Source organism: Tyto alba, unplaced genomic scaffold (genome assembly GCF_018691265.1).
Source record: "Tyto alba isolate M040663 unplaced genomic scaffold, T.alba_DEE_v4.0 Super-Scaffold_45, whole genome shotgun sequence".
NCBI lineage: Eukaryota > Metazoa > Chordata > Aves > Strigiformes > Tytonidae > Tyto > Tyto alba.
Genome location: NW_024881321.1, coordinates 5,267,680 through 5,293,533, shown reverse-complemented (window position 1 = coordinate 5,293,533; position 25,854 = coordinate 5,267,680). Strand labels below are relative to the sequence as shown.

At 41.6% G+C, this 25,854-nt stretch overlaps 1 protein-coding gene across 8 annotated transcripts in view; it reads right to left on the bottom strand.

Annotated features, from left to right (window-relative positions):
* The window catches only part of ENOX1 (ecto-NOX disulfide-thiol exchanger 1), a 373,111-nt gene that overhangs the window by 11,831 nt on the left and 335,426 nt on the right, over window positions 1-25,854 (bottom strand). For all 8 annotated transcript variants that reach the window (XM_042806116.1, XM_042806120.1, XM_042806117.1 and 5 more), the window contains 2 exons: window positions 17,198-17,305; window positions 12,391-12,447 (listed from right to left, as the gene is read on the bottom strand). In XM_042806116.1, coding sequence (XP_042662050.1) covers window positions 12,391-12,447; window positions 17,198-17,305 — 165 coding nt within the window. The remainder of the gene's footprint in view (window positions 1-12,390; window positions 12,448-17,197; window positions 17,306-25,854) is intronic.

Here is a 25,854-nt window from a genome sequence, read left to right as displayed (position 1 = left end):
AGTCTTGCACCAGTGCAAAAAAGGCAGACAGAATATAAAGTGTCTGCTCTTGCCTGGGTCTTCTCTCTTTAGCAAAAATGGTGATCCTGAAAACATGCTAGCCAACATCCCTAAAAATGGGGGGAGGGAGGACTTGCTATTCCACATAAATGCTGACCAAGAACTGAGCAGGGCTTGAACAGTAGCTGCCCTACCTGGAAACCACTCCTGCCAGAGTGCAGTTCCCCATCATCCATTTTTCAGGACTCTGCTTGAAAGGCAGACGACGGGATTTAATGAATGTGACATTGAAGACACCTGGCATGTGATCAAGATGCAAATGACAAATATACAAAGAGCTGAAATACTCTCTCTGCTATCTGGGTAATCCAAATATTTGATAATTACCTTTAAATCTAGGGGGAATGATGATTGCTTGCATATTGTCTTCAAAGACCTCATTCCCTTTGTTGTAGTGTATGGGATTCTGCAGAATTGTGTGGTGAGAGTGTAAAAATAATATTGTGCCTTCTGAAAGACCCAGTAATAAAACCAAAACCTATCAGACTCAGGAAGAGTTTGCAGAATATATTGGCCTTTGTACAAAGCCAATTGTCTGAGGCATTAAAATAGTAGCAGAAGGAAAGACTAGATGTTGAACACAGCAGGCATATGACAGAGAAACTGCTGAATGTTGTTAGATGTAAGGGATACACCACACTTTCTCATCAGCCAGGGGATTTATGAGAGAAAATGAGTAGGAGGAGAAAAAACTATATATATGAAACATAAGCAAAAATCTTGCAGACTATTAACAGCAGGCCAGAGATTTGTTGTAAGCTTGAAAAGGTAATTTTATGGTTTTGATAGAAGAACGAACTACGCATATGTGATACTAAATCTGCAGTCCTTAAGCTCTTGAAAGGCAGATGTGTACCTGCTCTGAGTCCACAGACCGGGACTTAGACTTCATATGTGCTTGCCCAAACTGCTTATTGACAGCCAGGCGGGTTTGACGATTCTAGTGCAAACATGGGTAGGAACTGGCCTGTGACATGAAGACTGTACATTTTTCATTTATTTTCATTTACGTGGGGATCTCTTAAAGTCTGGTATAGTTTTGTTTGCTTTGCTGGTCTTTTTTAAAATGTACTCCAGACCCACATCTGAAAATTTAATCTTGATGTTTTAACCCGAATGGAGCCTAATTCAATTTCCAATCAAGTGAATGGAAACCTTGCAACAGTTTCAATGAACATCAAGTCAAGCATCTTAAATTTATGGGGATGTGCAAGGCTGAGGTACAGGACAACTTCTGAGAGCTTAACATGGCTATCAGTTGAGAATGGGCTACTCTCCTTGTCTATGTTCTTATCTATGATGAATACAAAATTGTTCAATCCAAGTCGAGATAAACTACAACGAAAGAGCTCATTTAAATTTAAATTAAATCAAATTTCCTTGCAAATGTGACAATGTATGAGTACACTCACAGACTGTGATCATGACTCAGATGATCACAGAATCACAAAATCATGCAAGTGACCTTGGGAGGTGTCGAGTCCAAAGTCCTGCTCAAAGTGGGATCTGCTGTGGGGTCAGAGTACGTGGATGCACAACAAATAGGAACAGTCACAGTGGATGGGTAAGCCTCAGCAGTTTCTCTGCAACATCCCAGTTCTGCACCCTCATTAAACATGTGAGATGTATCATCAACAGATGGGTGTCTCCATCCTCTGCAGAAGGGATTTTCCAACCACCATCACTTGCTGTTTGCTCTTGATATTTGTGGTTAAAATCTTATCTCCATGAGCGCAGAGGACAGAGGCACCATCACAGATGGGGAAAGTCCAATCAACTAATCAGAGAAAACTGAGTTCCCTGATCAAGATCCTCCCAGGGCTGTCACAGGAGACCATCAGCCCCAGGGGTCAAGTGTGACACATATCAAGACCAGTCAATGGAAACGGTCTCTGGATCATCTTAGTCTGAGCAGGGCACTGCTTATAGGGGTATGGGACTTGCTAAGGGATGCAAGGGAAGACCATCTTGGGATCGTACAAGACTTAGTTGAGGGTCCTTAGTGAGGAAACAAAAGGCAGGAAAGAAAGGGATCATGGTGGTTTGGGAAGGGGATAAAAGGGTCTGGTCACATGTAAACAGGTTGCTGGCCAGTACACTTGTCTGGCCATGTCATGTCCCGATCAGTGCATTACATTCATTAAACTCAACTTTTAACTTTTTTCCTGGGTGAGTGACTCTCTAGCCTGTGTGCATGGGGGGGTATGAGGGGGTCTGAGTGCAGCATTAGGGTGGGACCAGGGGTCAGAGGGCTGTGTGTCTGGGGTGCCGCAGATAGATCAGAGTGTGTCCACTGTGATCACTGGTGAACATCAAGCCAGACTAACCACCAAGTCGGATAATAAGCTTGGGAACCACATGCTGAAGTGACCATAGGTCTGGAATGGATCCAGGAGAGTCCAGAGAGACTGCGCATGACCTACTGTTGGGACCAGGGCATCCAAGACAGCAACTGGAGACTCCATGGGGCCTGGGAATGACTAAAAGACCTGTTTGTGTGTGTGTGTGTATATGCACAAGGCAGGGGCCAGTTGTGGGATAAACTGAGAGTCAAAGGCCAGTTACTGAAAGGATACACATTTTATATATGTGTAATTCTGCATATATATTTCCCACTAATAGACCTTTATCCTGATTAGCCAGAAAGGGGAAAAAAATGAGGCCATCAGTACTGTTTATGTTTATGAATGCTGAGTTTGTGTTGATCTGTGTGGCTGGCCATGTGTATATGTATGCATGCGATGTGTTGTATACGTGTGTTCGTGCACATGAGTGTGAGGGATATGTGCTCAGCCTCGCTGCAGATTAGTCACATGGAGCTATGACCACCTTGTCTCTGTTGGGCTACAGGATTCAATAACTCTCGACAGCAGCAATGCTTGGTTTGGGCCAAATGGCTCTAGTTCTTTAATGGAGCTTGTTCCCCTTCATGGGCTGCTATGGCACTGTGCTGTGATGTGTGGGAATTTGGTTGAGAGTCTGAACTCTGAAAGCAACTCAAAATTCTTCAGGAACACTGTGTGTGTTACACAGCTCTTCTTTCAGCATGTCCTCTTATAGTGACTGTTTCTGACCCTCTGCTGACTACTCCTCTAAAAATACTCTAATGACTAGAAAATTGCTCATAATCTTTGATTAATATAATTCTTTTTTCTTGCTGCAAATGAATTGATCTTGTGTTATCAAATTAACAATTTCCTAGAAATACTATGTTTTACACAGTCCCGGTTCCTCACAGCCTAAGAGCTGATTTCAGTAAAGTGGCTGACATTAAGTTAGGTGGTCTTGCTGACAGACTGTCTATATGCAGAGAGGGTTCTTCTTTAGGCCTTTGCTACGTGCACTGGGATAACTCAGTTTACAGTAACAAATTACAGTGTTGTATCATGTATAAAAATAATAAGGCAAGGAATGAGGCATCCAACCATCTGCCCCAAATCAGAGCTCTCACAAGCAGCCTGTGCTACTTTTAGAGTTAGCACCAGGTCAACAATTCAGTTAAAAAAACCCACCTTGTTTTCTGGTACTTTTATCCAGGGTCTCAGAGGATCCTTCTCCTACTATCTACCTAGTGATGTGGAAGAATGTATTTGCCATGTGCTACACTGCTGGTGAATGTGACTTGTCTATCATCAGAAATTATACAGACCAGGTGCCACCTTTTCATTCAGATCAAGCCTCAACTTGGTAAGTTATTTTGTGCTATGCAAGAAACTGTTGTTGGTTTTGTCAGCCACAGCACATTGTAATTACCTTTAAAGTACACTAATATAGAAATTTACTTTTAAAGTACACTAATATAGAATTTACCATGACTGTAAATTTAAGAGTGCGCTGGTATCAACAAATAAACAGTTGACAACTGGCTTGAAAAATTATCTGGCATTAAAATTATAGGAACAACAATGAACAAAAATTAGAATGGCAAATATAAGACCTTGCAAACAGAGTACTTCGAATGCTGCTCTATGCATCTCAGATTTGTTTGTCTGATTTATCCTACGTGATAGAAGTGTTTTCAGGAGTGAAGATTAATTGTATTATGGTGCTCTTGACATCCTATTTTTCCGATCCATTTGCCAGAGAGATGCTTTTAACTTTTTCATTACAAAGCTTTTACTATTATAACTTTCACCTGCTGAGTTTAGGCAACTAGCAATAATCTGAAAATGCTTTTCTCATTGGAACTATCTCTTTATATTGTTCTCATTGTATTTGAGCACATCTATTTTATAGGAATGTACATATGCAAAATACAGATGACTAATATGAAAGTTACTTCATGCTTATTTTTAAAAGTATAATCAGGTTGCTTCATTTTCTAAAGCTGGATTTATCTGTAGGTTCCTGATGACTTAACACAGATGTTTTATGTGATGTGAAGGTGGTTGTTTTGCAAGGGAAAAGGTAATTGTCATTTTGCACACTTTGTGTTAGGGAATTGCAGCAAACCAGTGGTTGGTTGAACAAACGCATCACTTGCCCACCAGCTCTGATGAAGTCATTGTAGGAGGGGATACTTCATGTTTACTTGAGTCTGAGAACTTGTGAAAACCCTCTGAAATGGTCTTTAATACAAATATTGCTCTAGGAATCTCCTCAAGAATAATGCACTTCTAAAAAAAAAAATTTAAAGACAGAAATAAAAGGTAATTTGTTTCCCTTCTGGGATGTGTAGAATAGTTTAGAAAATGTCTTTGTTGAAATAAATGGAAGTAACTGGGGAGAAAAAACCCAACATTAAATGTTTTATGAGAGTGAATAGTTTTCAGCAAGGATCTGCATTTGAAATATATTAATTTTAGGTATCTGAAAACCCAGGCCAACCTCCATATTCACTGGAATCTCCACATATCAATATACGAAAGTACTTGAACCAAACATTTTGGAGCTCTCATTATTTTGAATTGGATCTTGATTAGGATAATGAATTCTTCCTGAGGAGAAGAACTTGCAAGTGTTGGTTGACTTGCAGCCCAGAAAGCCAACCGTATCCTGGGCTGCATTAAGAAAAGTGTGGCTGGCAGGTCGAGGAAGGTGATTCTGCCCCTCTACTCTGCTCTCCTGAGTCCCCACCTGCAATGTTGTGTCCAGCTCTGGGGCCCCAACATAAGAAGGACATGGACCTGCCTGAGCGGGGCCAGAGGAGGCCACGAAGATCATCAGGGCACAGAACCTCCTCTCCTATGAAGACAGGCTCAGAGAGTTGGGGTTATTCAGTGTGGAGAAGAGAAGACTCTAGAGACACCATATAGCAGCATTCCAGTACATAAAGAGGGCCTACAAGAAAACTGGGGAGGGACTTTTTACAAGGACATGTCATGATAGAACAAAGGGTAATGGTTTTAAACTGAAAGAGGGTAGATTTAGATTAGATGTAAGGAAGAAGTTCTTCACAGTGAGGGTGGTGAGGCACTGGAACAAGGTTGCTCACAGAAGCTTGTGGATATCCCCTCCCTGGGAGTGTTCAAGCCTAGGTTGGATGAGGCTTTGAGCAACCTGCTCTAGTGGAAGATGTCCCTGCCCTTGGCAGGGCAGTTGGAACTAGATGATCTGTAAAGTCCCTTCCAACCTAAACCATTCCATGATTCTATGGAGAGTGTCTCCTGGGGATATCCAAGTTCCTTTTTCATTTCTGTCACTTTCCACTGTCTATTCCTTGAAGGACTTTAGCAGGTTGGAGGGAGTGTGAATGCGGTGTGCAAGCCCTGGGACTGCAGTATCAGGCTTGTGGCTGAAGCAGAGGTGGCCCATCATCCTTCAGGTGGTTGCGGGGGGAGCCTGAGTGCTCTGACAAGTCAATCTGCCTTGTACATTGAGTGGGTTAAGCACACAGCTGCATATGTATAAGGCTGAATGTTATTCCTCACTAGAAATGATGGGATGACTCCTGTATACGCGTGCAGTATAAATACTCGGGGAAAATGCTTTGGGATGAAAGGCTGCACATAATGATCAGATATTATTAAAATGTCAGGTAGCTCTGGGCATTGAAGAACTGTCTCCCTGTGGAGCTCATATGAAATTTAAAGTCAAAAAAACTTTTGTGATTTGCTGAGTGGGTGGCTGAATGGGTTTTATCATTGTGTCTCAGAGTTCTTGCTTCTCCTCCCTCAGATGACAGAAATTCGCTCCAATCAAAAGCCAAGTTACGATGCCACTCTGACACTTTTAATTAGGGACAAGGGAAGTGGTGTGATTTCTTGCTGCACATTAACAAAAGGGTTATTGCTACAGCTCAGATCTGCTTCAGGTAGCACATTCTGTGTCAGAATATACCTTGGTCTGCTGTAGCCGTTTGCTCCCCATAGAGTTAGATCTTGGCTGAAACTGCAGAAACTGTGATTCAGACAGCAGATAGATCTGCACTGTGCTAATGAAACTCTACTGCTGTCCTCTAACATGCCAAACCAGGGCTGGGGCAGTGAAGGGGGGAACTCAGGGCGACTTGATCTATCAGTGTGTAAGAACTTCTGAAGCCTGAGCAGGCTTTTTGATAATATGGTCCCAAACAGCCAGTTAAACTCCTGTTATTTTTCAGGCCTTGTGGTATTGAATTCATGAAGTGGTCATTCCTCACGCCTGCTGTGCTAAGTAGGAAAGCTGCTGATCTGTGAACGGTCATAGCTGCATGAATTTATCATACTCCACATGCCTTAAATTGACGGAAAAGTGAAGAAATGAGTGATGGAAGGGCTACAAATAAATGCCTGGAATGGAAAAGGCAGGGAGTAGAAAGAGGCGTAACCACTCCTTACTCGCTGGTCCTGACCCCCACCAGGACAGAAGAACCTGAACATAGACAGTAAAAGAGATCTCTGTAATGACTACGAGCTTTACGCCCCACTCCAACCAGGGTACAGGGTCCTTGCACCTTCTTCTAGCAACATAAAACACTCATGATGAGAAACCAAAACCCACATCTCTCTCTCCTCAAGGGGCTATCCTCATCCCTGCACTGCACCATTACTCTTGCCGGTTCTCTTTGGACAATTAACTGCATTTGTTAAATGAATTAGTTGACTGAATACAGTCTTGCAAAGAGGAGCAATTACACCAGAGGCGTGGGAGAGCGCACGTAGCCTATGCTCTTTTTGGGAAATGCAGCTTTGAACCTTCTCAGGTGGACGAGAGAACCAAACCCCAACTTCTGGCATCCCTTGTGGGGGACATCACCCCTGAGCTATTTGGTATGGAAAGGCTGACAGCACTCTCTCCCCACCCTCAAGCACCCCCAGCTGCCATTGCCTCACTTTTTGCAGTGCTAACTTGCTCCCATCTCCTCCAGAAATGCCTGCTGCAAGGCCAGAGGACCCCAGCGAAGCCAATGAAGCTACTCAGTGACGAAACGTCAGCTTGCTGAGGCTGAGGTTTACAGCTTACAAACCTGGGAAGCTCAGACAGAAAAGAAACACACATTTTCTGACATGTGGAAGCCCTGCATGAGGGTTTTCGGGCCTGTAACTTTAGGCCAGAAAATGCTTTTGTATTAGTCAGACTGAGCACATTTTTTATCACAGGCCTGTGATGTTCTGGAAATAGCAAGCCTTTTGAAGAGTGGGCTAGCCAGGAAATGGCTGTTGCACTCTCAAGAAAGTTAAGAAAAAGCATCAGGAATCACTTGGGATCTTCATCAATAAAGGTGACCAGCTTTTGTCCCACAGTCCCAAATTATGGTTACAGTTTGAGCAGGCTTTGTACTCTTCCAGCTCCTTCTCCTCTCCCTGTGTTCAGGAGCCCTTTTCATCTCATCTGGCTCGATGTGAGGCAGTCAGACAGCACGGAGGTGCCCCATCCTATGGCAGGTGTGTGCCAACGGTGTGTGCTAACAGTTTGTTCACAGTGGGCACCCTTGGGTGCCTCCATTAAAGGCTCGCATAGCGAAGTACAAGAACTGAACTCTGATGAGTCTGATGGAATTACAGACTTCTCCAAAAATTGAAGGGGAGTTAGCTTTTTATATATTTGCCTGGCTTGTTGTATAAATGAGACTCCTTTAAAAGTTGTCTTTACTTGTCTTTGGTAAAGTTCATCAGTGATTAACCATACTAGGCAAGAAAAGAAGACTAGGGTGTAGTTAGGAATAACATACCTTCCAGTGTAACGTAAAGTGAGCAATTTAGTAAAATGGTTGAAATATTTCACCCTGGATATAGTCTTCCTTAGAGTCAGGGATCATCTGCTAACTTCTTGAAAAGCAGTTACAGAGGAGAAAAATTAAAGGAAGCATCAACATCAAATATAAGAAGTTTAGTTCAACTTAAGAAATGCTCTGATTATAGCTTCAAGCACTGAAATGGAAAAATGCATCCCTACTTAATATTATTGATTTCATGTCTGGAGAAAACCCCACAGAATATTGTGTCTGAGCTGCTGGAGATGCTAACTGCAGGCAGACAGACAAATGAGGTCAAAGTCATTACTTTGTTCAAACAGTGAAACTCAAACAGAACGAAAATTTGGTAAAAAAACTTGTGTTGAAATCAGTTTTGCTTTCTGAAATATATTCATTTTATTATGGCTTGGTGATAACGAAGTAACCATAAAAGTCTTTTGGTGAAATCCTGGCTTTTTAACCTGATGAGAATTTAAATATTGACTTCAACAGAGTCAGGACTTTAACATGCAGTTGCAATCTGGGCATTCAAAAAGCTTCTGCGACCATGACCCATCTCTTGCTTTGGTCTGAACTTGGAGGAGTGATACTTTTGACTACCATTTTATGGCATTTTTACAAAGAGTAGGAGTTATTCACAGAAGCTGTCTAAGGAAGACAGAGAGCTGACAAGCAAGAGCACCAAACTCCTGGGTGAAGATCACCGAGTATTTCTAAAATGAGGTTTGTGTAAAAAAATCTCCCTTCCTCCATTAACAATACAGGGGTACCATGGATGTTAACCTTCTCACCCTCAAAATAGGAATATAATCACCAAGGCTATATAGCTGTATTTGCATGCAATGCCCTGTGTACACTGAACTCTGCAGTGAGCAAAAGGAGATCTTCGATCAAAACACAGAATTAACCTATATACAAGAAGCTCCACAGAAAGCCACTGATGGAGTTAGCCACAAAACATGTGATTAGCTTTTCAGTTTGCAGAATGTTCTCTACTCAAGCACACCTCTCAAGCAAGACTTTTTTTCATGTTGGGACTAATCAGGTCCCAAGATTCTGGGAACATCCTGGAAGAAGATTATATTTGAAATTATAATTGCCCATTGGCCATTATTTTCTCTTCAGTTAAGACAGAGATGTGAATTAAATATCATTATATGCAGCAATGAAGAGGAAATTAAAAGGGGGGGGGGGAGGGCAGATTAGAAGCAAGAAGCAGTTGTTTCCTAACCACAGGGCTGAAGGAAATGAATGCTAGTGACAGCACCTCTGGCAGTCCTGGTGTTGAAGTCTCTGTTAACACCAGGCCAGGTTCTCAGACAATACGTACCGCTTGAGCCTGACATTCGGCCTTTCCTGACACAGAGTATAGCTGGGGAATGTCAACAGCCATAACAAATATTACTGCATGTACCTGGCAAGTCACTCATGAAACACCCTTATGACTGTTTACAGAGCCTTGTAAGATGGATTTGTTTTCTAGAAATAACAGATGTACTGGTAATACACTAAAATTTATCCTCCCCCCCTCCCCCCCTCCAATTTGTGTGTGAACTGACATGTCGGGAAGGGTAACATTGCAATTGCTTCAGCTTCTTAGTTAACTGTGTTCAATTCTCCTGAAAAACCAAGAGAAAAAGAATGACTATTGTTCCATTTACATATTGGGCACATTTCAGGAGGGGTGTTTTTCTTTTTCTAAAGGTGTCCAGATCCTTGTTTCCCTTTCAGCACAGTCTCATATAATGGGAATGTAGAAGACACACCGGGATAGGTCTAAGTATATATTTTGATCTGTAGCTGCTTTTGATAAGAAAAATATCTCCAGGTTTTATTTTAAGAAACAATGTTTTCTATTGTAAAGTATGATGTAGACCAGTGCCATCAGCAGAAAGCCTGAGGACTGCAGAAAATAATCTTTTTAAGATTACAGTAGGGCCTTTCTTGATGCGTTTGCAGTGTGCTTAAAGTTTCTACTGTCCTTTCTAGGAACCTGATTTTCTGCAGAATAAGTAAGCTAAATACACCATACTGTGATGATTAGATTGTGTGTTCAGTGTATAGACATACGTTACCATTTTTCCTTACCAACACCTCCCACTATTGCTCTGTATGTAAAGGTATTTCATTTGCCGAATTCAACCTGTCAACTGCAACAAATATGTCCTAATACCATTATATGCATCACAGTTCACTAACAACCACATAGGAGCCACCAAGCCTTTTTCTCTTTGATCATCCCAGATTTGCACTGGCCAAGGGCAAGAACCATGAAGTCTGCTGAGAATAGATGTGGAGAGACAACCTGCAAGGCACAACACCTGAGTACTACATATTTGATATAAATGACAATTGTTTAGAAGGTACCTCAACTTCCATTTTACAAAGTTCATTACTGTAGCAAATGCTTTAACAGCAGTTCTTTCCCTCTATTTCTCTATTTCCATTTGTGCTGCTGTGCATTCTCTGATTTCACGGTGGCATAACTGTTGAATACATGGCTACTACTGTGACTCAGTAATTGTAGCCGTCTGGTCTCCCTCTTCACCATTAATTTGGGTATTCACTTCTTTTCTTCAGAGTCTAATATTGCTATGAGATCATCATGGGAAGAGGTCATTGAAAAGAGGGGCAGAAAATAAAGTTTCTATCCTATGGAAAATTCAGGCTTTTGAACAATTCCTACAATGACAAACTGGAATGAAATATTACATTTTGAAAAATTTACCATTAACCGAAGATTATGAAATATTTTGGTTTAGATATCTGGGAAAGATGTACTGAAACACTCTCTTTACATGACTGAAACGTTTCATTTTAATGGTATTTCAACTTGTATATTGTATAAAAATAAAACTTTCAGTCTTTTCTGTTTTATCCAGTTACATATCAGTCAGAATGATAAAAGCTGAAGCATTTAGGAAATTTTTCTTTAAATATTTCAATCCTGCAAAACACTGTTTCATCCACATTTTTTGAGAGGAAGCAAGTTCCTTTAGAAAGTTTCTAAGTTTTACATTTCTAAAGTCCTTTAGGAAACTTGCAACCAGCTGTTGTACAAAGTCAAGTTTTTAGGTAGGAAATGTGAGCATTTCAAGATCATCGGTAGATTAATGTCTTTATTTTGGTTTGCAAACAGAGTCTTTCAAAGGGGCAATGAGACACTGTGCAGACAGACTGCAATTGCAGATTTGCTGGAGCCATCAGACAATATTGAATGTCTCCTGTCCAAATGCTGAGAGCTATGAGGCTCTATCGACTTCACTGCGGAAATAGACCACAATGAATGAGATCCAGGAAAGGATTAAAAAAGAGAGGACAACATTTCCTTATCACAAAGCAGTCCACAACATTTGAGCCTTCCATTCAGGCTTAAAATAAAACTGCTTTCCTGGCTGTGCCATTAGACAACACATTGACTAAAATAGATGTTAAAATATATTAGTGTTCAGACTGTTGCTAGCTGTCTCAGCTAGGAGGAAGATATCATATATAATCAGTTTTAATTTTCATATGTTTATGACAAAGCACAAAGCTGCACGATTTGGATGACAAACATAGCAGGCAAGTTTTCCTTTTTTCTCTCTCCCTGTTTCCAAATAGCTGTTTTGACTGCAATAATTAAGGGAATAACAGAAGCATTTTTTTTTTTGGCAGCAGGTTTTAAAAAACATGACCTTAACAAGTCCTTTAATGATTTTGGACAAAATGATGACTCAATGAATTAATTTAGTCCTCTTGTGCAAATTAACTGTTTCCAAATTATACACATATACAAATCACTTCACTCAGAACTGAAATATGGCCAGACTTGCTCAGCTGCAAGGTGGCAGCCACAGAGACAAATGATATAACTTTGTAGCTTGAGTAATCCTGGACAGGACACTAAGGCAAAGCATTTCTCTTGCAGTCGTTTCCATGGTATCTTTAACACCCACATACAGCAAGTAGGACATTGGTCGTTAAAGTCTCATCCAAATAAATCCTACAAAGTAAATTGCATGGAACCCAATTTATCTACCTCAAAATGAAGTTTGCTGGGATTTGAACCCGTGGCTTCACAAAAAAAAAAACCCAAAAAACGGCAGTCACTTCAAGCCTGATGTGCAAATCATTCAGCTGTTCTATCAGCTTTAAGACATAAATAGTAAATTTGAGACCATATGCATGCATATATATTTATATCTAAATCTATACATAGATAGTGTACCTACATTTGCCTGAGATTCATCATGCCCATTGATTTCTGCTAATTCCTTGGCGCTTTTTAGCTGCAAAGAGTGAACAAAAAACAAAACAGAACAAAACAAGCACATTACTTGAGTATTTCACACAGTTATCTTTGATTTATTTGAAGGAACATTTTATAAAGCTTCCAATGAGCAAAACAGATGGAGCATATAATTCTAATGAGTTTTTGCTCAAACCATTTTGAAACCAACATACTTAAGGCTCGATAGGTTGGCAAAAAAAAAAAAAAGGAAAATAATAAGACTGGGTCATTATTTTTTAAATAATAAGATTAGAAAGTAGTTTCAAGGCATAAAAAGTGTACAGAATTGGCTCTCAAGAATAATAAACGATTTCATTTACCATTCTTTTTGCTATTAATTTAAACTTTACAATATTTGCAAGTTGCCACCAGCTAAATAGTGTTTTGCTAATGATTACTTTTGAATGATATATTTTGAGCTGTTTAAGATGCCAAAGTGCTACTGTACGTTTCCTTCCTGAGGAAGCATCTAAGTAACTGATATGGCTCCTGGGTATGGTGGAAAAAGAAGCGAAGAGAAAAACAGCTCTTTTATTTAACCAGTAGCAGGAGGAATTGAGGAGATACTGCCAATTCCAAATATATGATCTGAACCAAAACCTTCTTTTTTTTTTTTTTTTCCTCCTGCATTATCTTTTTGGAGAAAATCTAGGATTACATTGGGGACTGTAAAAATCACTCCCAAGAGATTTAATGAATGTCCTAGCTCATGTCTCAGGTCACAGTGAAATACGCAGTTGTTCGTTCTGTGATTGAGCAAACACAGAAAGGGGAATACACCACAGCTCTCCTGAGCCTATAAGCTGTGGAGGTTTTTACACTTAAATGAAGCACTCAGAACCATTTACTCTCTAGGTAAATCTCTGAAGAGTCATGCTTTTATTCCAACTTAATTCAGAGTTGATATCTGGGGTGGAGGGAGATGGGGAACAACAAACAGAATTTTCCTCTGCATTCCTTGTTTTTTGCCAAAGAAGCTGGTGTTGACAGAACTGTTGATGTTACAGCTGTGATCCTGAATGACAACAGTCCTAAAATCCAGGTGAAATGGAAAACTATCACGTTTTGATTAGGTGTCTGACTCAGAAGTGTTGGTGGACTACCACCCTAGGGCAGCTAGGTTACCTCCATCATCTTTTTGCCATGTCACAGCAACAACCAAACTGTGTGTGAGTCAGTTCCTGGCTTCTCCCAGTTTCCAATCTGACAATTAAGGAAAGCAGGCCATCGTCTCTGCGTACCTTATTATGCAGGACTGTAAACTGCACCAGTTCAGGAACTGCTGCTCAAGTCACTAAACCAGTCCTGAAAGAGAGGGAAGGGGGCAGCAATCCCTGATAAAGTAGTACAAAGGATAGCTGGGGACTGCAAACTCATCAGGTCTCCTGGCTCAATTCACTGATGGTCATCTTTCAATATCCTCGAAATGTCTGCAATTTATACTGACAGCAGGGTGATGCATTTCCAAGGATTACAACATGTCTTCCCTACACCGAAAAAATAACCATCCCGTTAAACTGCCTCCCTGTGAGGATGGCTCGTAGGAACGAGCCAAGATGGCTACTTCCAGCCAAGCACCAGAATTAGGTATTTCTGCATCATGATGCATCTGAAAGAGCCATTTCCTGATTCTGCCAATTCTTTATTATAGAAAATCACCTCATGAAAGAAGTCCTGTTGAGTTCAGCTGAATTATTTATCTGAACACGAGGTCAGGAGAGCATGCTCGGGTATGTAAAACTGCTCGGCAGGCTAATGCCACATCCTAAGCATTCAAGGAGTGCTGTTCTGTACTTACCTTTCGCCTTCCCTTTTCCAGGTTGATAAAATGCTGTCACCCCTTGGTGACTGCCAGCTCCTTGGGCAGTGCTCCACATGCATTCTGCTGGTGACATACCACTCCCCCGTCAGCCACATGTGTGCTTGACAGGAGAGTGGGCTCAGCCTCTAGCCTACGTTGGTCTGGCAGGCTTTCAGTCCACCATGGTTTCCCACCATCATCGCGCTTGCACTGCTACTGGCACTGCTTCTTGGCACTGGTTAATCTAATGCAGACAGGATGCTTGAGCCTTTCCATCTCTTTTATTGCATGCCATGCTCTCAAAAGGATGCCAGAGCTCAGGCATTCATGTCTATACTAGGACCACTGCAGTGGGAGGTGGAGGTGAACCAGTGGAGATAATGGTGGAAAACTTGGGGGCAGAAAATGCGCAGCTGCATTCCCACAGGCTAAAGGGGTAAAGTCCCTTTTTTTTTTTTCCAATATTGTTTTTTTCTAAATTAAAATATAAATTATATTGTTCTCTCGCAACCTAAATAGTGAAATGTTGGAATAGAAACCTCAGAAAAACATACAATATTGGAAAAACAGGACTTTCCTTACCCCATAGGCCAGCTCCATCGCAGGTCGGTGGTGAGTGTGATGTTACCAGCAGAGAGTATGCTGAGGCAACACACTGAACTAGTGCCAGTAATAACCAAGGGCCTACCTGAAAGGAAAGGAGAAGGGTTGAGGAGTTAGAAGTCTCTGATATGTCTAATGACACAGTGGAGTAGGTCTGACTCAAACCAGTGGGCACGAATCCCTCTAACAACAAGAGCTGGTGGCCACAGGCCAGATCTGATCCAGAAGCCTTTTGGGCACAGTGATGCAGTAGGGTACATGAGCAAAGCAGGATGTCCCAGCAAGGACACGGCTGGGTTGGTGCAACTGGGTCAGCATGAGATGTACTGCCCCAGTTGCAGACAGGCTCAGACACAGCTGCACCTCTCTGTGCAAACATGCCCGTGGTGAGGCAAGGCAGGATCCTGCTGCCAGCTTGAGATGAAAAGGCGGATTTTAGCAAACGTATCACAAAAACAAGCCATACAATCGAGGAGGGAGCCCAGTGCTATTTATTTTCGCAAGAAAGGTTCGTATTTACTTGACTCCGACAGATGATTTTCAATACCCATTGTGGATAAAACACACAGATGAGCTGTGGTGCTTGTAAAGGAAAGCTGTGAGCCTTGGCAAGTGGGGGTCATTACTGCTAGGGCTTCTGCTGTTCTGGAAAGTTTTGGAACTGGTTCAGGGTTGTTGGAGAAGCACACTGGCTGCAGAGCACTCCTTAGGAATTCTGGCTACTTACAGTCTTGGCCTTAGGCGTGCTTCAGAGCTAATTCTCAAGAGAAATGCAGATCCATCCTGCCTTTCTTCCAGCTACTGTTTCGTCTGTCTGCCTAGCATGAGCGCACATTTGATTTGCAATTAGGAGGAGTCTGCAGAGATTCAAAAGTCTGCCCTGGTGGTCTCTACTGGGGCCTAGCATTGTAAGATCTTCCTATATGTTTTTGAAAAATTTAATTGCTACCAAGACGTAAAGTAACTGCATGCAATTTAATTTTTTTCTTTTTTTAAGTATTTTATAACGTTATACCCTGAATGCCATGTAAAAATGGAAATGAGATGCAATTAACTCAAGAGATCTGGTGGATTCTGTGTTTATAAAGATTCTGTCATTACTACATCCATTCTTCCTCATGGTGTTTTGTGTAATATGGCTGTGCATCAGCTCTCATTTAGAAGGTTATCTCTGTAACCATAAGTGCTAAGAACATGTATCTGAACACAAAAGCTTTATTTTTTCCAGGATCTAAATTATTAATTTCTAGAATATATTTGTCACTAGATATGTTGAAAGAGAAATGTTAAATGTGGAACAATGTCACAGCTTTCATAATGAACATTAAAAAAATTTGAAATAAGCATAATTTACTTTTCCCAATATGTTCATTAAATGCATAAATCTGTCTGCAGACATATTCAGACATACATGCTGAAAAATCTTGAACATAAGAATCATCAGCATTTTGAATGTCTGCCATCTAAGCAATTCAGATCCTACAGTCTTTAAACTGCAAATACTTAACCAAGTCACTAAATATTTTAGCTCAAAGTATATATAGAAAGGATTAAAATAAGGTCTTAAAGCAGAGACGTGTGCAGCACAGGTGGGGATTTGTGATTTCAGGGTGTCCAAGACACATGGTCTATACAGACCACATGTATTTGTGCATGCTGTGCTTGCACACAATGCATTGTTTCATCTCCAGATTTACAGATTCAGCACCAGATTTTCTTTTTGCTGTGCAACTATCTATCTTACCATGCTTATAAAACAATACTATCAAATGTACTTCTCGGTGTCATAGAATACTTCAGTATCAAAGAAAGTGTGATAATGAGAATTACAGAGGTTTGCTTCTCACTGCTTAAATAAGTGCATTGATAGCTACTTTTTTAATGCCATTATGATAAAGAGTTTTGTACACTCATATCTGCATGAATGATGCATGCATTCAGGAGATGCCAAGCTCTTTTTTCTTAATACTAGTCTTAAAAGAAAGAGCTGTTTTTATTCAGGTATATTTAACTCTCCCAACATTTTTTTTATAACAGAGTGAAAACACACATCACTGATATCTATGTAGAATAACATAAGAGGAAATGTTGCTCAAGACATGAAATTCAATATTGGATAATATAAAATAAGGGTCCCTTTTCACTGTATATTCTCAAACTCTGCATTAGCCTCAGCTGTGTTCACAAATGTTAATCAGAGCAGACACACAGGGCACATAAGGTTATGTCTCGCTCACAGCATATTCTGTGGTCAGACTCCCATGGATTTTGGAGGTGAAGCCATGAGTCCTCTGTTCCCCTAGCATGCCTAAGCCAGCATGGTTCTCCCATCAGAAACACTCACCTGTTCCTGAAGGACTTTAAGCATTGCTTGTGTATGTGTTTGTTCTTCCTTGGCTTGCTCCAGTTCGGATTTTTTGTTATTTAATTCTTCCTGTATGCTCAGCAATTGCTGCACAAACAAAAGAAGTTTCTGGTTAGCATCGTCTGCATCCAAAGCTGTTTTAAATCCTCAGTTTGATAAATCCTCATTTCAAACAACGCTTTGCAGTCTGTTCCTACATTTATTATTGTTGTATAATCTGCTGTGTCTAAATGGACCAGAGGTAAATTATTTTCATCTGCATCTCCTTCTGCAGCAGTGCTCCACGAGTAATGCATCTGTTAATGTGTGTTAAGCTATTTGTTACATTAAAGTAGAAACTCCTGGTACAGTATATCACTCGCAGAGCGACTGTCACATTCATCTGAACCAAAATCTTATTTGTAGAAGTATATGTGGTGTTTTTAATAATACTGGGGTAAACACTACGGTACATAAATAATTTAAAAGCACAGCCCTTTAATATAATTAGTCATTGGCCCACAGCCATTTTCATTCTATGCAAAGCAATATTCTGGAAATCTTTTGCACTGAGTTGCCAAGAAGACAAAAGCTTTCCTTTTTTTCCCTTGTGCTGTGAAATTTTATTAGATCAGGAAGACTGACGCCCTACAATCAATATATCAGCCAGGAAGACTGCTGATCTGAACTGTCAAAACAAAAAGCTATGACCAAACCCTATTTTTATGAAGAGAATTCTGGGATGTAGGGACATCTTTAAAAGACCATGTCCCCTGGTCTTGGCTAGCTTTAGGTTCTGCATAGATTTATTGTGACTGTCAAGAGCAGCTCAGTAGATTTAGTTAATTCTGAAATAATAATATATTTTTTATTGATGTGATGAATGTTAGACACTGCTGAAGAGCAAGAGGAGACAAACATGAGAATAAAAAGGAGTTTATGGTGCTTTCCCTTAGTGACCAAGAAAGGAAACTATGATTTGCTGGGGCAACATATTGCTGGACAACATATTGCAATACAAGCACACTCCATTTTAAGGACTACTGGAACCAGGAATTGCTTTAATAACTTGCCTTACTGATCTAACAATATATCTAAGCATCTAAAGCTTAGCTTGTGGTTGTGCTTAGGACTGGTAACTGACTCAACCACTGTTGCAGGTGTTCAGCATCTCAGTAATAGCAAACCTAGAAATCGTCTCTGGTCTTGTTCCATTGCACTGGAAGTCCCAGGTGTCAAAAGACTTGGTGCCAGAATTGTTTTCAGAGTTTCTTGGAAACAGATGACAATTCAGGGACTGATGGAGTTATTGGTAGTGTATTTCTGTTGTAAGTGAACACTGGTATGATGGATTAATTCAGCCACTGTAGTAAAAATACATGTTGGTTATATGTCTGATTATACCTCACATACTCTACAGTCTAGCTGGGCTAGGTTTTTGATGGATCTCACTGCCTGTACTGCTCCCTGGAAACCTTCAAGAGACACTCAAGTATGTGTATTCACTCTACCACAGCACAAGAACATTTCAAATCTCAAGATTTTACACAGAGTAACAAGGTCTGTTCCACTGAGGCTCTTGCTCGACCAACTTCTGTGTGTGAAGGTCTACTTTGGCATTTCCTGACCAGGGATGGATTGTCACCTCAGGCCTGTGTGTTCATCTTGCATGTAGAGTACTGCTCCATACATTTTCAGAAGATACACCGAATTTGTGTATACTGTCATATGTCATACACTGATAACCATGCAGGTTCTTAGCACAGGTATAGATTTCCAGACATTCTGTAACTTTTTAGCCAAGAATGGACTGCTGGGTCACCTCATGCAACCTCCTGTTATTACAGATGATTAAGCTTCACCCAGCATAGCTCTAGCTACGTCTGCAATTTAGAAAGAAGGGACTCCAGTCCTCAGAAGAGAAATGGAGCATACAAGACACCAGAAAGATAGCATAAGCCCTTTCAAGCGTCATTAGATGAGACACATGAGGTTTGGTAAGCAGATGTGTCATCTAATAGGGGCTGGTGAAATGTCCTCTCCTTCACAGCTGCAACCTGTTTGAACTTACACACCTAAACATGGCAAAGGTTTTAAAGAGAAAGAAGTCTTTGCCCCCCCACCTCAGAGTCTTCTTTGAGCAGTTATGTCTTACCAGTGTCACCAGCCTCTGATGATTCAGAGGGTGGAGCCAAAATGAATGAAATGATCCTCACACAAATCATAGAATTATAGAATAGTTTGGATTGTAAGGGACCTTAAAGATCATCCAGTTCCATCCTCCTTGTCATGGGCAGGGACGCCTTCTACTAGATCAGGTTGCTCAAAGCCCCATCCAACCCGGCCTTGAACACTTCCAGGGAGAAGACATTCACAGATTCTCTGGGCAGCTTGGGCCAGTGCCTCACCACCCTCGCAGTAAAGAATTTCTTCCTTATAGCAAACCTAAATCTACCCTCTTCCAGTTTAAAACCATTACTCCTTGTCCTATCACTACACTTCCAGCTAAAGAGTCCCTCCCCACCTTTCCTGTAGCCCCCTTTAAGTACTGGAAGACCAATATAAGGTCTTCCCAGAGCCTTCTCTTCTCCAGGCTGGCTGAACAACCCCAACTCTCTCAGCCTGTCCTCATAGAGGAGGTACTCCAGTCCCTGATCATCTTCATGGCCTCATCTGGACCCGCTTGAACAAATCCATGTCGTTCTTTACGCCCAGGAGCTGGAGGCAGTACTCCAGGTGGGGTCTCACAAGAGTGGAGTAGAGAGTCAGAATCCCCTCCCTCAACCTGCTGGCCACATTTATCTTGATGCAACCCAGGATACGGATGGCTTTCTGGGATGCGAGTGCACATTGCTGGCTAGCCAGTAATGCATCTAGCCAATTATGTATTGGTGAAGAGGAGCCCTTCTTTCCGCCTCCAGGCAACCAGTTGAAACTTTTAAGTATGGAATTTGATTATCATCATTGTCTTAGTTCGGTGCTACAAGTATTAGGGAGTCTGAAGAGTACCTCACAAAACATCTTGTTTGCTCCACAGCCTCTGAAGGAAGTGAGTAGCTGTGCATATCCAAGGAGAACACCACCACCGTCCAGACTGCACCTTCCTCCGGGTTAAGAGATTTTACTCCAGCTTCTGGGAGAAACCCAAGAGCCCATACTTCTGAACAATATAAACTCCCACCTGGAATATCCCAAATGAGTTTTCAGTCCATCTCCGCCCCTGGAAAGCCTTTTCACTACTGAATGACGGTTACAAATGGGAAACCAAGTTTCACTTATGAGTTGAACTTTCTACACTTTCATCAGAACTGAAATCTCCTTCCCCATCCTACCCACCCCCTCCTCATGTTTCTTCCATGGCCAAGCTTTACATACTGCAGATCAGTTCACAAACTTCCACTGTTTTATTTTCACATCTCCCACTGCGATCTCCCACTGTGATTTAGTCTAATTATATCCCTCTCCCTTTGATCCTGACTTTTTCTGTTTTGTGTTTGAGGCAATTTTTCCACAACTGTCCGAGCATGGGAGGAAGTGTGGAAGATACTCTCTGAGAGCATGAGAGATGCTCCCTGCTCTGCACCTTTGCACTTGGCTATGGACCAGCCGGGGACAGGAATCCCAGGAAAATATCCAATATGTTCAGTTTCCCCAGGGTAAGAGAGTGCACATTCTGGTTGCAGTATGAGCTGCAAAGCGCTTGATATGAGACAAAACCTTCCAGCAGTCTTAATGGTTAAACTGCCAACTACTTCAGGCTTACTGTGTGTGCACAGGCTCATATTTTCAAAGACAGCAAATGGGTCCTATTTTCATGGGGGTGAAAAACAGAGTATCTGTAACTAAGGCACCATATTCCCAGTCACACATAAGGTTTTTCATTCACAGAACTGGGACCTTCCCGTCTAATCCCCGAAGATGTCAGAATTGTTTAAACCTTGTAGCCATCCCCTGGGGGTTTAACCTTCTTTCTTTTTCTCTCGATCATATTTATCTCTAAAAGCCGCAGAACCTGCTAATTTTGCATGGGTCAGGCTCTGAGATTTCTTTTTCCTGAGTGGTTGGTGCTGCCACCAAGAAAGTGTAACAAGGAGTTATACCTGCCAAACAGCATATTTTTTCCATTTTTGTCTCATTTTGGAAAATGAAGAAATAGATTTGACTGAAAAAAACCATCAGCCTAAGACAGACGAACAGCCTGAAAAATTTCAGCACAAACACGTGATGTTTGGAAAAATTAGAAGCAAATGGGAAGAGGATCTTACACTGGCAGGAATGAGGCAAGTTTTGTAATAGGGACTGCTGTCATGCCTGCTTATAAACAGGCTCTCCATAACGATTATAATGAATGATGCCAAGATGATGGTATTCATTTATTCAAAATTATTTTGTTTTTCACATAAATGTGCTGATTAAAAATTGATCCTATAGATACCTCATCTGCCCTTCAGATTGCTTGCAAGTATACAGCACAATCACTTAAAAAAAAAAAAAAAAATTGTTCTTGGTTTTAATGTTTGTGCTGTCTGATACCGTTCCACCTGCTTTGCCATCTCATCCAGCCTTTCTCCCAGAGCATCCCCCCGTGCCCACCCACCCACCCAGCATTTGCTATCCCACTTCCCACCTGTTATATCCTGCTGGCTTGTCTCATAGCTATTGCCAGCAACAGCTATCAGAGTGTCCCTTCCTTCAACCTTGTCTCACCTCTCTGGCCATTTCCTTTAAACCATGATGTCCCCAACTTGTGGCACAGCCATGGCATTCAGACAGCAGTTCCTCAGTTTCCTCAGGCAAAGGAGTGACTTCTTGGTTACACAGCCAAGAAATACCTGGCTCATTCTTCCAGTGGTCCTCAGTGTGTAATTCTTTGGGTCTCTGAGGATGCCCTGCAGGTTATGCAAGGGTCTCTTTCCTGAGCCAAAATCCCAGTACCAGGAAGCAGAAGAGCATCTCATGGTGCTCATTGCAGCTCTGAGGATCCTGGAGAGGGACATCTGCACAGCCTAGAGCTCTACCAGCACCAGTCTGGAAGTTCAGCTGGTCTACATGCAACCAAAACTGTTTGTCACCATGGCTGCCAGGTTGACCCTAAGAGATGAAGCCATGTATTATGTCCAGATCAGACTGGTAGATGTCACTGACATCCTCTTAACTGGAATTTCCAGAGAGGAAACAGGAAAGAAGAAAGAATTAATCTACAAGTTGTCTCACAGAGATCAATCAATCAATTTTAGACAAAAAAAGTACAAGACAGGTTTCTTGTTCCCAGTGGCAGCTCTGGAGCTGCTCTGTATAGAAATGGTAAATAGCACTCTCCAATGTTAAGCTTCTTTCATTCATGAGGACAAAATCCTCTCTGTACATAAGCGGGTAGCTAATTTCTTTATATGGGGGGGGAAGGGTGTGTGTGTTTTATTTTGTTTTTTTCACACATTCCAACCTCCAATGCTGAATCTCTGTCATAGACAGTTCAGTACCGCCCATATTGCGTAGATCTCAAAAGTGCAGACAGAAAATTACCATCTTAAACCCATCTTCGCAGCTTCTGAAACATTAAATATAGATGGCATTATTGAAACCAGCTGAATTACTCAGACTGTGTACAATGCAATGCCAGTGTGGCCAAGAATGCTAGCAACTGAACAACACACAGTGCCTCGAAATATATGAGAAGCCCTAAAGGGAAAGTAATAGCTTGATGTTGTGTACCACTGTGCAGCCATGAAATACTCCTCCTCTTTCCTCTCCTCCTCCCTGACCCTGGTTCTTCATCTCTCCCCAAAAGGCAGTGTTACATGTGTGCCTTTAAATATAAATTATGGACATATCTAGAACTGTGGTCACACGCAGAGCCTAGCAGGACAGAGAAGAGTGTCAGAAGATAAGCATGGTTTCCAGCATGAAACCATCAACTTAGCATGCTAAGAAAAGGGAGGCAGATCAGAAGAGACCAGAGGGCCTGAGGATGTATTTATGATACTGTAAGGCTGACAGAATAATGAAAAAGGAAAACCAGCATTTGCCACAAGTTTAGCAGTTATATTATTGAATGGTCCTGCCCCTGCTATTTTGGTTATGGCTTTCTCTATAGCTGCTTGAAATGAAGTATGAAAAGGTTACAAAGACCTTAAAAAAAGGGAAGTAAAGAAGAACAGACAAAAGAGCGCTTCTGAGGCAGGAGCACTGACTTTGATCACAGGTTGTGCAGGCAGTTTCAGCAAACCCAGCCTGTTCAGCTATGGGAAGGAGGCACAGACCCCCTCTCCAGTTTCTGGAGTACCTGCGGAATGTCCAGAAAAGATCTGTGACAAGCTCTTCTGACGTGAGTATGTCAGTCAAAGAGGGATGGTCTTACACAGCCTAACTGTGCCAACTCAGTTGAATGACCATCTTAGACACCTAGTGAACTCAGGCAAACGGAATTCTCCTATTCAGATAATGTTTGGGGGCAGCATATTACTCTCCACTTACTACTTGTAGGGAACATATCCCTACACAGGAAAAACGTGGAGATCTGATTCACTAGGTGCCTAAAATGAAGGCAAAACTTATCTGCCTCAGATAGGCAGGCTGCATCCCAACCAAGGCTACCTTTTTTCAGTCCCAAAGAAACCAGGGCTTGCACAATAAACAGTAACCCTGGGAAGCGGTTCTCACTTGTGCGAAAGTGCAGCCCTTTCCCCTAAACTACACTAGAGTCGGAGATCTAAAAAGTATCAAATCACAGGCATTGAAAGGACTGCCAGAGTTCACCTAAAAATTAAAACACTCACTTATGATAGCAATTTCTGAGGTTTATTCTTGTCCCCCCCTCCCACAAGTAAAACCTTGATGTGTCTTTTCTAACTTTATTTTATAGAAAGTAAAAGAAGTTAGAGTTTGCCAAATGGAAAAGGACAAAAAATATCAAGGAAAATAACTGTTTCAAAATTCCCAGAAGCTGTTCACAAACACAGAGTGGAAGAACAGTATTTCTTTTCAGAATCTCCTTAGTTAGAAGGAAAAGCAATGAATCAAAATGAAATCTCAGGTACCCAACCAATTTCAAAATAAAAATACAAATCCCTCTCCCAGTACTTCCATGGACTGTCTGGAAGAGTGTTTTTCTCTCTTTGTAAGACAGACGAGATTTCATATCACAAATGGCCAGCACATGGCAGGCTTGAATAATGAGAAAGTGACTTCCCAGCTGAGCAAATATGCATTAGTAACAAGACGCTGATGAGGCCAGACAAATCACCAAGGAAACAGAAGAATGTGAAAGACAAGTCAAAGAAGCTTTAGAAATGAGCCCTCAAGGAAGTTAGCCATGTTGCAGCAGTAGGGGCAACATACGTGCCATCCTAATGTATGACAAGGCATCATTAAAATAAAAAGTATGATTGTGATTTTTTTTTTTTTAAGGGAGTAAAAAGAAACACAGTGTAACAGAGCAATGTTTCTCATCCCTCCCACCTCTCAGGCACTGCCTGTATCATAGAAACTACACAGATGGTGTTATTTGATGGATTATGAGGTTTGCAATGCCGAAAGTGTCCAAGCCCTGACCCCCCCGCCCTGGGCTAGTGAATTGCTGCGTGTGGATCAACAGCCCAGCTCCTGCTTCTTGGGCATCCATCTGCAAAGTGATTTTCCCTGGCTTTCTGGCAAGAGGCAAAGACCATGCTGAACAGGTTAGCTTCACAGGTTAACCACCTCAGAGAGGCCTGGGGAGCTAGACACACACCTGATGGATGAGTACATATGGTGTCACTACTGAAGAACTCTGTCCAGCTGCTTCCTTAGAGAAAGGTTTACCATGTTCCCCGCCCCCTGGTATTAGATCGACTGCAGAGGTCCTACAGCTTTACAGCACTCAGAGTAGGAGCAGGCAGGACTGAACCCGAGAAATATGCTGAATGAGAAAACAGACCGATGGACACAGACACACTGAAACTACCTAAAGGGAGGTTACAGAGATGACTGAGTCAGTCTTTTCTTGGGTAAGGGCCAAGGAAGAATAGGCACATACTCAACAGGGAACATTTCTATTGCATATAAGGAAAATCTTCCACAGTGAGGGTGGCCAACCACTTGAACAAGGGCTCTGAGAAGCTATGGAATCTCCATCCTTGGAGGTACTGAGAACATATCTGTACAAGGTCCTGAGCAAAACCGAAACTCCAGAGCTGACCCTGCTTTGAGCAGAGGGGTGGTGTACGTGACCTCCAGATGTACCTTCTGGCTTGTGTTCTTTTATGATTTTAAAGAACACCTAATAGATATCAGATAATTAGCTCTCAATTTCTTTTGTTTCTGTGAGGCATAGTAATTCAGCCACACCAACTACAAGAGGCAGTGTTAGTGGTTAGACAGCAGATGAAAGGAGAACATGGATGGTGTAATGAATGGCTTAAGAGCCAGTCTACAGCTTTCCTTTGCCAAGTAAACTTAAAGTATATCTCCTGCTTAAGAAAGACAAGTTCTCTTCGGTCAGCTATGAACTTTCACAGCCAATGATGAAAAGACTCAAGTCCTTAGGAACCTTACAGAATCAATCTCTCCTCTCAGAAGTAAATTTCTCCCAATTTACTAATAGATACTTAGTGCAAGCACCAGGGATGCCTCTCTGGGATCTGACTTTCACATCAGATTACACAAAGTCTTTGATTTTG